This window comes from Adiantum capillus-veneris, chromosome 25 (assembly GCF_014529385.1).
Source record: "Adiantum capillus-veneris isolate H3 chromosome 25, ASM1452938v2, whole genome shotgun sequence".
Taxonomy (NCBI): domain Eukaryota; kingdom Viridiplantae; phylum Streptophyta; class Polypodiopsida; order Polypodiales; family Pteridaceae; genus Adiantum; species Adiantum capillus-veneris.
Window position 1 is genome coordinate 120301224 of NC_140955.1, and position 15582 is coordinate 120316805.

At 44.2% G+C, this 15582-nt stretch overlaps 1 protein-coding gene across 1 annotated transcript in view; it reads left to right on the plus strand.

The window, feature by feature from the left end:
• The window catches only part of FZL (FZO-like protein), a 74079-nt gene that overhangs the window by 45132 nt on the left and 13365 nt on the right, over nt 1-15582 (plus strand). Inside the window, exons 3-8 of the mRNA XM_086500422.1 lie at nt 6511-6579; nt 7597-7794; nt 7942-8073; nt 8808-8894; nt 9835-10275; nt 10370-10537. Of these exons, the coding sequence (XP_086356548.1) occupies nt 6511-6579; nt 7597-7794; nt 7942-8073; nt 8808-8894; nt 9835-10275; nt 10370-10537 (1095 nt within the window). The remainder of the gene's footprint in view (nt 1-6510; nt 6580-7596; nt 7795-7941; nt 8074-8807; nt 8895-9834; nt 10276-10369; nt 10538-15582) is intronic.

The window sequence follows — 15582 nt, forward strand, 5'->3', positions numbered from 1 at the left end:
CAACTCATAGCTCAGTGACTGGTTACATGCCTATTGAATTGAAGTATGGTCAGAAGCATTTCATGTCAATTGAAGATGTAGTTCCTACTTGGAACATGCTACCTTGCGAAGATGGTGTAAGTAGGGAAAATCTACTTGCTTTGCGCATAAGGCAATTGGAAAGAAAACAGGAAGACAGAGACATTGCAAAAGCTCGACTTAAGAATGCAAGGTTGAAAAACAAAGACAGATTTGACAAGATGCATAGGCTCAGACCAAAATACATTGAAGAAAGTGATTGGGTGTTGGTGTACGATAGTAGCCTTGAAAACCAGCACTCTACAATAAGGAAGCTTGCAAAGAGATGGTTTGGTCCTTATGTTGTCAAACATGTGCAAGGAAATGCAACTTACACCTTGCGTGAACTAGATGAAACAGAACTGAAAATTCCCATTGCAAGAAAAAGAATTAAATTATTCAAAAGAAGAGGGAATGTTGATCCATTTGATGCACAACCAAGTGAAGAGGATGATGAAGCCAACTATATGCAAACTGAGGATGAAAGTGAGAATATGGTGTCTGACCATGAGTTTTAATGCTCTACAATGTTGTTGTGGCACATTCCGGAGGATGTGCAGGTTCAGAGGGGGTGGATGTCGTGCCGTGGCACGTACATAGTGTGAAATAAAAACATTCACCTCACTCCTGACACTTCTCGATGTAGGCAAATAAAAGCAATCATGTACATATTGTGATATATGTTGAAGCGTCTACTGCGGTCATTATCATGTACATACCTTTCCGGGGAGTCATGGCCTTGGATGTGGCGCATTTGCATGCTTTTCCACTTGATAAGATGCTTAATTTGGTTTTACAATGTATATATTCCAAGTGTTTCATGATGGCACACTCATCTCGCCTATAAAGATTGATCCGGGCAAAATTGCCAAAAATAGCAGCTAACAGGTGCCGTTGCAGGATTGCATGGAAAGTGACCCAAAATGGTATATTGATGGAAAATGATGCTTATCTATGCTTTTTATGCTTATGCGAGTGATCCCACAAATTTAGGGATTTTTCTGACTCCGTTTGGGATTTTTCGCATAAAAAATGGCATTTTTTTTGTCAAAAATGAGTTGAAAATGACCTAATTATGGTCCAAAGTGGGAAAATGGCCCAAAAATTGACACATCAGCTGAAAATGCCGTGGGTAAGAGAGAGAGGGCTGCTTTTTACAGAAAAAACCAGCAATTTTGCTCTACTGTTCAATAGCTTCCATGGTTGCCCAATCTATGTGTGCTGCAGTCCTGCCTCTTCGCAATCTTGTATCTGAGCTTGTGAGGGAGTGAATTAGGGTTTCCCCTTATCAAAATGGTGTGTGGGCTTCAATTTAGAAGCTCTTAAATCTCTGCAAACTCAGCAAATGGTCGCCGTGAAGATGGAAGATTGTGTATTCGTTTCAATTGTTTGATGCTACGACTATGTAATTGGGGGCAAGGCTACATGATATCACCAAAGAGGTTTGGGTTTTGATTGAGAATTGTGCTTGTATGAGCATTGAGGTTTTATGGCTGAACATTTAGTGTTCCTAATTGCTCTTTTAAAGTAAAATTGGATGTGATTTGATGGTCCTTTCATCATAATCTCGACTACCAAAACAAGCACGTTCCAAGCACAATAGCAAAGAGGGTTTGTGACATTTTTGTCACGAACGCTCTTAGAGTTAAAACCATCTTGAGGAAGAGGGTTGGTGATTCTCCATAAAGGCTTTTTCATAAAGTGTTTGTGACTCTCATCACGAACTCTCACAGGGTTCCGCACCTCCCCAGCTAGACCGCACACATCCCGACATCGTGCAATGTGAATATCTATCGGGGTCGGTCACAAGTTTTTCAAGAGAGTCAATCATGGTGTCCATGGCCTCATATATCTTGCCAATGCAAGGTTTCATGGAATCCAACACCCGCAGGAGGTGGATGATAGGCTTCACCATTTTGGAGATTGTCTGTACTTCCTCCCACCATTCCGCCAGGTCGGTCCGTGCTCGGCATGCCATTCCATTGACACTTTTTGACTCGAGCATTGCCAAGAACTCATCACTAATGAAGAGTCCCCTCAATGCCCCTCAATCCCCAAGAACTCATTCCCAAGAACTCATCACTAATGAAGAGTCCCCTCAATGCCCCACTACATGAACTCAAGCGATGGAGCACAATGAAGTTGAAGGCGAAGCGAGTCTCCGAGTCTTTGAGAAGAGCTAGCTTTGACCTCTTTAAAAATTCAGCCCTCACCTATTTAGAAACATCAAGTTTCAACATTCAAAACGAGAATTGGCCTTCCATATTGAAATTAGATTCAAATTGAAATGAGATTGGTTAACACTTAATGGTTACCTTTTGATGATTATTGACAAAAGTCACCATTGAATTCACTCAATGACGGGGGAAATGCATTCCAAGACGCCTATATCTTTGAGAAGATTGTTGAGGCAATGAGCCATGCAATATGTGACTGCGGTTTTTGGATAAAGGGATTCAATGATGGCTCCGGCGGCACGATTGCTATTTTCTCCATCGGTGACAATGTCAATGACATCATGCTTTCCCACCTTCTCAATGGTAAGTGCCCACTCCGATGCAAGTACTTGCGCACTCTTCCTGGTCCCCGATGCATCATGGGAGTCAATGAAATACATCTCCCCTCGAGTATATGCCACCACGCCATGAATGGAGCGGCAACGGGTATCACTCCACCCATCCACAATGAGGGATACCGCATTCTTCTTCCATGAAGCCCTTGTGGATGCACATGCCACCTCCACCATGATTTTCTCCTTGTCAAGAAGAGTGGTGCTCAAGCTCTCCGAAGAGGGAGGGACATATGTGGGTCCAAACTCTCCGATCTTCCGTGCCATTTCTTCAAAATATGGAGACCTTTTGTGTAAAAAAGAAAGTGTGCATGAGTGATATACATTATACAAACAAAAGATTAAAGCTTAAGCCTTATAAGTTAAAGTATATAGAGCTGACCGTGTTGCATTGAAAGCAATATGGTTGTGGTAGAAAAATCTTGCTACGGCGACATCTACCTCCTCTTTCAAGGCCTGTTTCCAACTATCTCCAAAAGTTGCTTGCCGCTTGGTTGGACAAGAATGAGGGAAAGATGACGATGAAGGGTTGGTAGAGAGTGGAGGTGAACGGTCGCCATCGGTGCCGGTTGTTGCACAAAATGATGCGAAGAAGGGGATGCCAATGCTCGGATGAAAGCCATCGTGGCCATCTCCCTGGGATTCACCGTACGACGCTTGGTACGATTCTTCTTGGCTTCTTTGATATCCTCAAAAGTCTTCTCAAGGTTTAGGAGATTTTGCTTCTTTTCTTCCGAGCCGGTTTGTCGGCGAAATTGAACTTGATGTCCTTTTTTGTGAAGGAAGTGGGCGCGCACCTTCCTCACGAACCATTGCGTTCGTAGCCACAACGGCGGCACTTCCATAGAGAGAGAGAGAGAGAGAGAGAGAGAGAGAGAGAGAGAGGAGAAGGAGACTCGAGAGACGCAAGGGGGGAGAGCAACTTGCAAAGCTACAAGGCTTGGGCAATGGGAACTTGGAGCCACTTGAGCCTTGGGTGCTCTTAAATAGAAATCCCCCCCATCAAAACGAAACGCCCTATGAGCGTTTGAAATTTGAATTTCAAATTTTAAAACTCCCGCCGTTGCCCATGCGCCCCCTGCCCGCGTCCCATACGGATGTGTCACCCGGGACGCGTCCCGCTCCCCGTCCCCTGCGATAAGACGCCCCCCCATCCCGAAACTGCGTCCCCCGCCTCGTCCCTGCAGATAAGGGCCACGCCCTCCTGTCCCCTGTTTCTATGGTTTTCAAGTCTACGTTCCCCGTTCCCATTCCAATTACCCGTCCCAAATCCCCGTTCCGTGTTCTAGACACGAGTGTCCGTAACAAGGAATGGCATTTCATGCCCGTTGCCGTTCCCCGTTCCCTGTTCCGATTTCCCGTTCTGGGTAACTATGGCTCTGTTGCCAGAGCAAGTACTTGCTTTATTACTTGCTCAAAATGCTGATACAATAGCTAGATGCCGGAATGCTGATGGGAACTTGATGTAGATGCTTGGTATTGCTAGGATGCTGAGGGGGTACTTGTTGTATATACTTGGTTCTTACGAGGCTAAGGCTGAATGTTGAAATCGCTACGGAGTGACGGCTTGGATTTGCAACTTGGCTAGCGTTAGGGCTGAATTCTGGTATGCTGAAAACGCTGATGTTGTGTGCTGGTGTCGAAGGACTGAAAACGCTGGGTACTGATGCTGCGGGTACTTTGGTACTTTTGCTTCCTCTGCCTCTTCTGCCTCCTAGAGGCTAGCGCCCGTCTATGGCTGCCTATGTAGGTACTTAAAACTAGGTCGAGCAGTCACCAAGCCTGCCCCACGACCATGGGAAACTAATGCAAAAAGTCACTTATTAATAGTTCTTAAGAGGTGGTTCACATGTTTGAATGCCTATATACCGACTAACTGTATTGTGCAAGAGAGGGTATGCAACTATGACCTGCCTAGGCATGCACGTCCTGCTAGAGGCTCATGTGCATGCTAGAGGCTCACAAAGTGCTAGGCTAGGTCCTAAGCTAAACTTTGACTGACACTAGACTGTAGCAGAAGCTTTTCCACGTGGCGCAAGTGCAGTGCGCACGTGACAATTCCTGGGTCTCATGAATGTATAGGCCAAAGAGTGGTGGAAAGTGGCCGTGCTATTTCGCCTCTTAAGTGGACTATAATCTACTGATCACCCTCTCATACAACGCGAATTCCCCCTGTGAGCTCTCTAGGCTCATTTATGTCAGATTATCTGCATATTGAATGTCCCTTTCGACGTTGTTTCAATGGCTTGCCAAAATCAACAAATCACCACTATATCCGCTCCCACAAGCACAGCCCTCCACTAAAATCACCTTGAGCGTGAAGATTTGATCACATAAGAGGAAACCCACTTGAAGCTTGTCTGTCCTTGTCCTATGAGTCCCTCTTTTTAGCTCCACCTGCTCAGCTCCTGGTAAAGCACGGCTGCCTGACCCTTTAGAGTATGACCAACCATAATGGTACAATAGTGGGTGGATCACCTGGCTTCAACATATGTATCACATTGATGCTTTAGCTCTCTGCAATGCCCTCCTCATAACTCTCGTTGGGAATATGTGCTATAAGATCTGCTAACACACACTAGAGACATGTCAAGTGCTCAGACACCAGTTCAACATCATCTCCTGTTCAATGTATGTGAGGTTTGTCAACAGCCGGTGTACACCAGCTACTTACTGCCCCTCCAGAGAAACCTCTAAAAGAGTTGGTGGTCTAATGTGTTTTGACTCTTAAGAAGCAGTGGGGACATTACAATGTAGAAGGCCAGGTAAATTGATCCATCACAATTGATTACGGAGGTATCAGGAGAGGAGAGAGAACTGACAATCAAATTAATTTTTCCCAAGGGCCAAATTGTCTGTACGCATGACATGATGTGTTTTCTAAAAGCATTATCGAAAAGAAAAATGATTTAACAACAGAATTGTGTACTGCAAATTCTTTTACTTAAAGGTAGCAGGTAGATATATATCTTCTCCTTTGGATATGGTTAGGTGCAACTTTTTTTAAAATTAAAGATGGGACAAGATTGACAATTTTATGTCCGTTGAATGTCCTACACTGGTGTTAGGGTTCTTTTTCCTTGTTGAATGTACTCGCAAGTGATTGTTCTGTGATGGAGATTATATTTATCAATTATTGAAGATTACCTTTGCTATTATATTCCCACCCCTCACCTCATTCTCCTTGGCCTTGCTGGTGTGTTGGGGTTGCAAGGACCGAGTTCCACGTTGTGATGTATGGCTCCGTGGTAATCTTTTCTGAGCAGCCTCGTTGGATAACATGTGAAGGCCATGTTTACCATGAAACTGAAGAGAGGGTCGTGTCAATTTATGTTTGACTTGACCTGTTGCAAAGAGACTAGAGCAAGAGAGGAAAGAAGACCACTGCTGTTTGCGTGGATGTTGTGGACTGAGTGGGGCACTGTACTTCGAGGTTGCTGTGCTAGCTAACGATTCTGAATGGGTGTGGCACCATGGGGGCTTAAGACAGTATGTTTAGGACCTCTGTTAGTAGGGAGGGAAGGAGGAAGAGAAGGATGCTCTTTGACCATGCCAAGGTCCAACCCCGGGGCCATCTTGAAATGGTCTCATCATGACCTAGATGTTGAAGAGGGGTATCTATTCACTTATGTTGATGTATATATTAAATTAGTGCCTCAAAATTCGTTTATTGATGCACCAATGTTTTACTTCAGCTTGATCAGATGATGCAAGATCATTGTTAACAGGTATTTTGAAGGGCTAGCAGACTATCATGAAAGGAATAATTTCGTGAAAAACATGATAAAAAGTGTACTGTTTGGTCCTTCTTGAATCGCATTTAGGAACTTGCTTCTTATGCTGTTTCTGAGCTTGATTGGATATAGTCTTCTTTTGAAAAACAGATGGAGGAGGTTTCTTTACTGGTAGATGCGGTTGTTCAGCTTGACGAGCCATTTTTGCTGATGGTTGTGGTATGTTTCACATTCTACTTCACTGCTAGTGTTAAGTTACACGTGGATCTGAAATTGTTTAGCCCAGTTATTGACAGGATTCTTTTTCTTAACATCTGGAATTTCCCCGAGGCAACTTTTTCCTAGTATCTGCGCATAAAATGCTTGAGTATATCTTGTGGCTCTTGTTACTTTTGAATTTGTTGACATTGACAATGCTGACTGGCGCCAAACCACAGTGGATTGTGTTCTGGCCTGGTCAGCCCGCTCGTAGGTGGAACAATGAACCTGAAAATCAGTGTTTACATTGATGGCTGCAGGCGTAGGTTAGCTTTAATAATTAGGGCTTCCTTCATCTTAATTTCAGGCACTGATATGTCAGTGGGGATGTCTAATACTTATCTCTAAGACAAGGTGATGGTGAGGGGTGTATTGTCTTGTGGATGATTACAATGAGTATACAACTTTGCACTTTCTCTTAAGAATGAATTTGGTTATTTACTGGAATCATTAAGGGTTACGAAGATATTGAAATTGAAGACATGGAGGGTCCTTCGTCTTGGTCAAAATGAGCAAATATTGCCAGGATGTTTCAATTATCTTGCCAAAGCTGGAGAAGGAGAAAGCGCAAGCAACTGGGCTGTGAAGGGGGCTTATTCTCCTGGTAGAGGTGAAAGGTGTGGACCTTGTGATGGACCAAGGTTGTGTGACAGGTGCCACCATTGGAGGGATGCTCTGCCCAGTCATCACATTGCTGAAACTGAAGGAGGGTAGAAGAAAGAGTAGACTCTGCTAGTCGCTGGTTTTTCTTTTCTAACCACACGAGGAGTTGAAGCAAATGTTTATATCCTAAGATTAGTGCCATAATACTTTTGCTTGCAAGATTCAGCAGTTTTGGTATGCAAGATCTTGGAGCTGTATGCAAGCATTCAAGGCTTCTTAGCTTTACTTTTTCCTTTTGTGTCATCTTTGAATTAGAAAAACTACGCAGAAAGTCTTCACCTTGTTCTAAATCAGTTTTCAGCTTTATGCACTCAGGGTGAATTCAATTCTGGCAAGTCCTCTGTCATAAATGCTCTTCTTGGAAAAAGGTACCTGCCTGAGGGTGTGCTACCAACAACAAATGAGATTGCTCTTCTTAAGCATGCAGGCAATGGTTTCAATGATAAAGAAAGATCAGAGAGGCATCCAGATGGTCATTTTATGTACTACTTGCCAGCAGAACTTCTGAAAGAAGTTAGTTTCTTCCTGCCCACTGTTGGCTTGCTGGCTGATAAGCTTTGTTTGAGTGCTACTGTAATCATATTATAGGGCAATTTTGTTTCTTCTCCTGTTGTTGTGATGGCTTTTGATTACTTTTGAACATTCTTCGGGTTAGTGCAGATAAACTTGGTTGATACTCCGGGTACAAATGTGATTCTAAAACGACAGCAAAGACTCACCGAAGAGTTTGTACCTAGAGCAGATTTGGTGCTTTTCGTTCTTTCAGCTGACAGACCCTTTACTGAAAGTGAGGTACTCAATTGTTTCTCTGAGAAATAATGCTTAGTATGTGAGATGGACATCCTCGGAATGGTGGGCATTGACGTGCATTTTGTTTGAAATTTTGATTGATTACCTATCTTGATTCTTATTGTGGCTTTAGTCTAACAGAAGCTGGGCTAGTCAGTTATTAACGAATCTGTGTGACCATTTTTTCTTGTAGAGTTCTCTATTTTAAAAAGAAAACCTTGAGCCATTTATGAAATGCAGCAGTAACGTTGGGCTTTAGCATCAGTTATCAGCAGCCATATACCTATCTGAGGGTGCATGTTGGCACTTCTGCATAACTCTACACAGATGCAAGCTTTTACAAGCTTAACAGAGCTTTTCCATGAATAAGAATACAGAAAATCATTTTGTAGATGATAAGTCATCTTGCTTGAGTTTTAATGCATTTAAACTATTTTCTATACAAATCCTATGCAAAACTTCTCAGCCACCTAGTAAGGTGATCCAGTCAGTTTATTTATACCTGACCGACATAAAACAGTTCACAATGTGATTACCTTTTGTACCTTGTTTACCAGATTGGGAATCAATGTCCTCTGCATCTTGTCCAAAGTTTTCTGTCTACCCCCTTTCCTCCAATTCTTCATCATCAATCAACATCCTTTTTTATATTTATGATTATGTATGATTGTAGTAAAATTACCTGCTATGTTTAAAACAATTTCAAATAATTCTCTTTTAAAGTGCTCATTTTGCAGATGACCTTTCTGAAATACATTATGCAATGGGACAAACGGATCGTTTTCTTGTTAAATAAGTCGGATATCTTTTCGGATCAGAAAGAGGTAAGTTGACTTGGCAGATTCTAACTTTTTTCAGCATAGGCGCCTAATTTCTGAGCCTTTTGATTTAGTTTACCAAAATTGAAGCCCTTGTGTTTTAAACGGTTGCACTTTAAAAGAAAAACCGTGCCCTTCTTGATGATGGATGAACGGACAATTATGGGGCCTTCAGGGAGATCTTAAGCAACAACTTAGCTCCTTCAGCAGTAATTAGGGAGCCTTTTTGGTCAAGTAGTTCCAGTATAGGTATGATTGTTGTAGTGGCTGTATTCTTTTGCCCTTCAGAGGGTCAGTGGAAAGCAGCATGGTAGAGCAGAGGCTAATCATGGATGCTGAAGTTATTGGTAGTGTACAGTCCACGGCCTTGATAGGATACATGGTAGTTCTGACAGAGCAGAGCCAGGATTTCATACTGCTGCGGCAGCCTGGGCCCTTCTTCATGATGGGCCAGGTTATATAGTAGCACTATCGGCCACTTCCGTACTTCCGTGCACACCCCCCCCCACCCCCATTTTTTGATTTAGCTGTTGTATATATATATTTTTCAGCACGGAAGAGTCTCCCCTTTTCTTTCGTACACTGTACCCTTTTGCTAGAGGAGATGTAGCACATTGGGCAGTTTCAAAAAGCTATTTGAAGGATCAGGAGAGCACTTTGTATAAGATATACGTACTTGCAAGATATTTGGTAACTTTAAAGGATAGCATTATATTTAAGACATTCACACTTATAACTTCTTAGTATTCATACTCATATGTAAAAAAATGTTTATCCTTTATTTTCATAGGGTTTTGTAAAAATGTGTAGAGTGTCTCAATATCAATGTCTATTCAAACTAGTACATTTTAGTAGGCATTTACTTTGAAGTAGCATCATATCTTCCTTTAACAAGCTCCTTAAACAACTATTCATGCAAGGTGTTTTGTTGTTTGCAAAACTTTAGCTCGAGGAGGTGGTTAAGTTCGTGAAAGACAATGCCCAACAGTTATTGAGTGTGGAGAAAGCAACAATATATGCTGTCTCAGCAAGGAAAGCTTTCCAAGCAAAGAACGAAGTGGGTGTTGACAGTGGAAACCTAGATGTTGAAGAGCTGCTTCAAAATAGTGCCTGGAATGTGAGTGGGTTTAGGGACCTCGAGAAGTTCATAGCTGATTTTCTAGGTGGGTCATCTGATGCTGGTGCAGAACGAAGGCGGTTAAAATTGGCTACTCCATTGGGGATAGCATTGACACTGTTGGAGGCTTGCAGAATGCAACTTACTGCTGAGGCAAAGAAGGCTGATACAGATCTGGAGTCACTTAATAGCATTCGAGTGCAACTCGATGCTCATCAAAGGATTATGGAGAACAATTCGGCCCTGCAACGGAAGCAAGTCTCTGCTCTGGTATGTTATGCAATGACTACATTTGACGTGTCACCCTGGCAGTACTTATTTGCGTGATTGATCTGACAGCTGCTAACATACTTTTGGACAGTAGATAGATGGAGCAAAAGGTCGGGCGGCAAAGTTTGTGGATTCAACACTACGCATTTCAAACATAGATGCTGTGGCAAGCTACCTTCTAGGTGGTGATCGACAAGGTACACTGCCCGTTGCTGGCAGTTTTGATGCTCAAGTTATGGGGTCATTACAAAATGATCTTCAGGTAATAATTGGCATAGCACTCCTCTTTTCTGTCCATGATTCTTGTGAGATTTGATTACAACTTAAAATTTCCTTGAAGTCAGGCAAGCTCTTGGCCAGTTTAGCATGGCCACAATTCCGTTCCCACGAGAAATAAAAACATCATGGATATGCATAGTTTTAAGTGGGATTGAATGTCACCAAGAGCTTCATGACAAATTCTAGGAAAAGGCAAAGAGCTGCACAAATAAGAATGGTCAATTGTGAGCAAGCCATAAAGAGGGCATGATTGCATTCTAGTTTTCTAAAGTAGTCAATGTACTCTTGCGAAAGAGATTGGGGGAGAAGAGCGAGGCGCCTGGCGATTCATCATGTGTGATTTGTCCTTCTACCTCCTCTGTTATTGCAGACTCTTTCTTCTGGTTTCTTTGTGTTCCTGTTGTGTGTGTGGTGTCTAAGTGGAGCATCTGCATGTGCTCAAGTTTGTGTGGGGGTTTGTGTATGCTAGATTGAGTGAGTGTGTGCATACCTGCTTGCTGGAAGTGCTTTTGTTGTGGGTGTTTAAGTGTGTGGGTTTGTCTGGCCTGAGAGAGGGTCATGCGATTAAAGCAATGTTATCAGGGATGCCTCGAGACTATGTGCCCCATGTACTAGAGATTGGGAGGTGCCTTGTACATGTTCCAGGTTTTAGTAAGCTACAATCAAATGGTGATAACATAAGTCACTCGGGGTGATTTTTCTTTCCTAGGCATAATGGATCTCTCAGCCTAACCGAGAGTCTTGCAGCTGTAGTGAGGTTACCTGGCCTCCTACCAGAGTTTTTACTGCATCTTTCAGAGTTAGGGAGGACCCTTGGTCTTTTGGGTGATGGAAATAATGGTGGCCAAACCTCCACACACAGTTTTCCTTCATCGCCTTTTCATGATTCTTGGTTTCGGTCTTCTGGTGATACATAGAAGAGATCCTTTTTATTAACTGTGTAGGATATGAGTAGGGGGGTGAAAGTAGTGACTGGGGGCTAAATACAACACAATGTGGGTGTGCATGTGGGAATATAATGGGTGAGAGCTGATAGAAAGGCTGATACAAGATGAGCAGTGTGTACAATCCTCAAAAGAGCTAAGTCATAGGAGATCCATCATCGGTCGTTGGCGGATCTCATCAATCTCCTCCACGGTCAGTAGTCTGATTGGGTGTTGTGCATGTCGGGCCAAAGTGAGCTGAATCCTCTGATGCAGCCTCCGTCGATGCTGTGTAGTCCTCCGCAGTTGTGGGCGTCTGGATCTCCCTAGCTCGGTCGCTCGGTCAATCAACGTGCCTCTTGTGTGAGGAGAATGTGAGCTCTATTGTGGTAGCTGCTCCTCCGGCTGCCCAGTGTCCGCTCTAAAGAAGTGTGTGATCCGTCTCTGAGATTGGCTAGCCTCTTCTTACAGGCTCTCTCTGTGTCTATGCAACTCACAGCAAAAACAGACCCAGACATTTCTGGTCCTCATATCCCATGACTCTAGAGAGTGGTGGTCCAAATCCCTCTCTGAATAGGCAGTGAAAGCGGCCTCGTATCTCATAGTAAACTGGGCAGTGGCGTGTGTAGTGCAACTCGATCTCAGGCTCCATGTGACATAGGGGACATGTCCTGGCCTCTGCTGGTACTCCGCTATATCTACGAGTCTCGATCCGAAGCTGGTGTGAAGGTGTGCATATCTGGCCAATAGCACATCGTATCCCATGAGATAAGTGGGTGTCCATGTATCTGGGCGTCACAAAACCATCCTCAATAAGCTGGAGAAGATGCTCTCTATAGAAAGTCATCTTTGTGCCCAACTCCTGTGCCGGCTTTATCCAAGTCCTCCTAGTATCTAGCTGAGTCAGGTCGTGACGGATGAGCTTGGTGATCTCGGACTGTGTAAGAGTCAGAGAGGGTGCATCCAATGAGTACTGGAAGGGGGGCAATCTGTCCATTGTGAACCCATATACTTGAAACCATGATGTCATCTCCACCTACCAACATCTTGTGTCTCCCTGCAAAGCTAACTGTTCAGAGGACTCAAGTGCTAGGCGGGCATATCTGTCTCTAGGGAGGTCCCACAAGCGGTGTATAAAGGAGATTGATCTGGTAAGCGCCTCAACCACTAGTGAGGGGGCAGCTAGCTCTGCTCGAATAATGTCGTGGTACTGAAGCCTTGGCTCTAATAAGCCGCTTTATCATAGAGACTAGAGGCTTCTCCATGTCTCCCCATCCATCAATGTGACCCAACCTCCCATTAAGGTCCAATGAAGGCCCCCATATCTGGATTCTGAACTCCATAGAGCAATGCGAAAGCCACCAGAGTGTCAAAAAGCCAGAGCTTCATCCGAGGCTTTTGAAGTTGAATCTGTGAACACATCCTCTCCAATCCACTCAATGCTGCATGTGCTCAGGTCAGTCTAGTGTCTGCTGCTCTCCTCAATGAAAAGGCTGGTCGACTAAAGACCACCCCAATGTAAGTGTAAGCATCTGTATACTCCACTGTCTCATGGCCGTGTGTGAATGTTGGTGCTGATCTCCTGGTCCACTGTGGGGTGGTGTTAAACACCATAACCTTGGTTTTACCAAGGTTAACAAACAAACCACTGTCGTGAGCAAACCTATGCAAAGCATCCAAGTCCCTCCGGAGAGTCGGAGATCAACACAATATCATCAGCATATAACAATAGTGGAATCCATGTTCGTGCCAACTGTGCACCTCTATCACCCTCTCTCTCAATATAGTCAGAAACCTCATCCACATACATACCAAAAAAAGTAGGAGAGAGCGGGCAGCCCTGCTTCACCCTGATAGTGGAGTGAACTTATGTAGCTAACCCCTTTGGAGTGCGTACATGCCCCACTACTGACCCGTGTAATGCCATAATCCCCCAAATCAGCTCTGTGGGTACTGCATCAATCTAGCTCTGGGCACTGTGTCAAATGCTTTACGGAAGTCCACAAAGCTACAATAGATTTGTTTCCAATGTGATTTACCCTCCTCAATAATGGGTCTAAGCGTCAAAATGTGGTCAAGAGTAGAAAAACCTCTCCTGAACCCTGCCTGCGCGGCTGCGCGTACACCCTCCCTCTCTGCACATCTACTCAAGTGCTGCTCAAGAATGGATGCGTACAATCGCCAATGTGTGTCCAATCATGATAGTGCGATAATTCCCAACCTCCATAGGGTCTCCTGACTTGAAGATAGGTACAATAGGAGATAAACTCTAAGTGTGAGGCAAACCCTCACACATGGCACGATTGACCATCACTGCTAGAAGCTCTGCGAGCAGATACTTGGCATGTATAAAATGCTCAGCCACTAAGCCATCATGATCGCATTCTTTCCGAGTACTCATCCTATCAATGGCCTTCTTCACCATCTCAGCGGTGAAAAAAGCACATGTGTGTGGGCATGGCTTTGGGGGGGGGGGTTCACGAAGAGGAGGTTGACTAAGAATTGTGTACAGAGATGACGCATATTGTCCCAGGCCTCTATAGAAGTAATGGCAGGAAGGGGGGAGTGCTCATGAAAGAGTCGCCATGCCTCACTTAAGTCCTGACTAAAGAATAGTTGATATAAATCCTGCTCTAGTTGAGCCAAAAATGCCCTCTTCTTCCGCCGCACTAGGCGTCCAAAGGCAATCTGTGACTGTCTATGAGCGATGTCCCCTAAAAGCACCTCACATTGAAGCGTTGCTCTCGTCTCGTAGCACTCCTCATCATACCAGCTGTTTTGGGGCATGCTCCCAGAACGTTGTCTCTACTCAGGCTAGGTGTGTGGGTATGCCCTTGCTGCTACTTCATGCAATGTTTGTGTCAGTATAGTAGTAAGCTCTCTAGAGGTCACCCTGGCTCCTCAGTGCACATGCATATAGATCCCATCTATGTAGACAAAGTCCGTCTCCCGTGTAAAGGTGTAGCGAGTAGGGGTTGCTATCCGTGATATGTGTGCTACACTAAACTGGAAAGAGATGGTCATCGACACAAGGGCATGATCTACGGCCACCAACAGGTCTAGCTCCAACTGTGAGGTCATGGATACTAGAGATAAAGCTCGGATATGCCATGACATAGTCCACTGTGCTAGCTCCATGTGTGTGTGGAAAGCATGTAAAACCTCCCGTAAGCAGGAGTTCTCTGTAGGCCATTCAAAATGGCCAATCCATGTGCAGTCCCCATGTCTGTCAAGTGCCGTCCAGACTCAGTATGCTCCACATCTTGTGATATTCTAGATAGGCCCATCTCAGCAACATCGAGCTCCCTCAACATATCCTCTGAAGTATCATAAAATACCGTCTGGTGATGGGCAGTCCTAGCATTGAGTCTTCCAGGATGATATTATCACCATCCCTAGAGAACTCCCATATGTCATGATTCATCATCCAAAATAGAAAAGGGGGACTGCTCTAGGTGGTGCATATACTGATGTACTCGGAGGAAAGTAGCAAATAGCAATGTAGAGGTATTTGCCTATCTTTGCCCTCAGTCTCACCCATATGTACCTAGCTTGCTCATCCTTGCGGGCTATATGAGAAAGAGAGAGAGAGAGAGAGAGATGAAATAAAATGTTATAGTAAACGTCTTCGGAAGGCCAAGATGACCTATGAGACCAAACTGATACAATCCTTGTGGATCTAATCCAATGTCTGGTTACAAAAATAAAATAAAATAAAATGAAGTAGGGTGAAAGACTAAACTAAAAGACTAAGATCGTCAAACTGAAATTGTCATCATCATCATCCATGCCTGAGGATGCCCGACATCGAGCGTTGTCCGAGAAAGTATTGCATCGGTTGCTGAAGAGCTTCGTCAATGTTCGCCTCCAGAAAAAGTCGTACTGGGCGTCTCCCATGTCGTGCAGAATAGTCCTGATTCTCTGATGGAGCCTCCGTCGATGTTGTGGTCGCCCCCGTAGACGTGGAGATCTAGCTCTCCCGAGCTTAGTGGCTCTAGTACTCTCCTAAATCTGCCAGTGTCAATTTCTAGCTGATGCGATTATGTGTGCATCTGACCAATAGCACATGGTAGCCCATAGGATAACTGAGTGTCCATATAGGCCA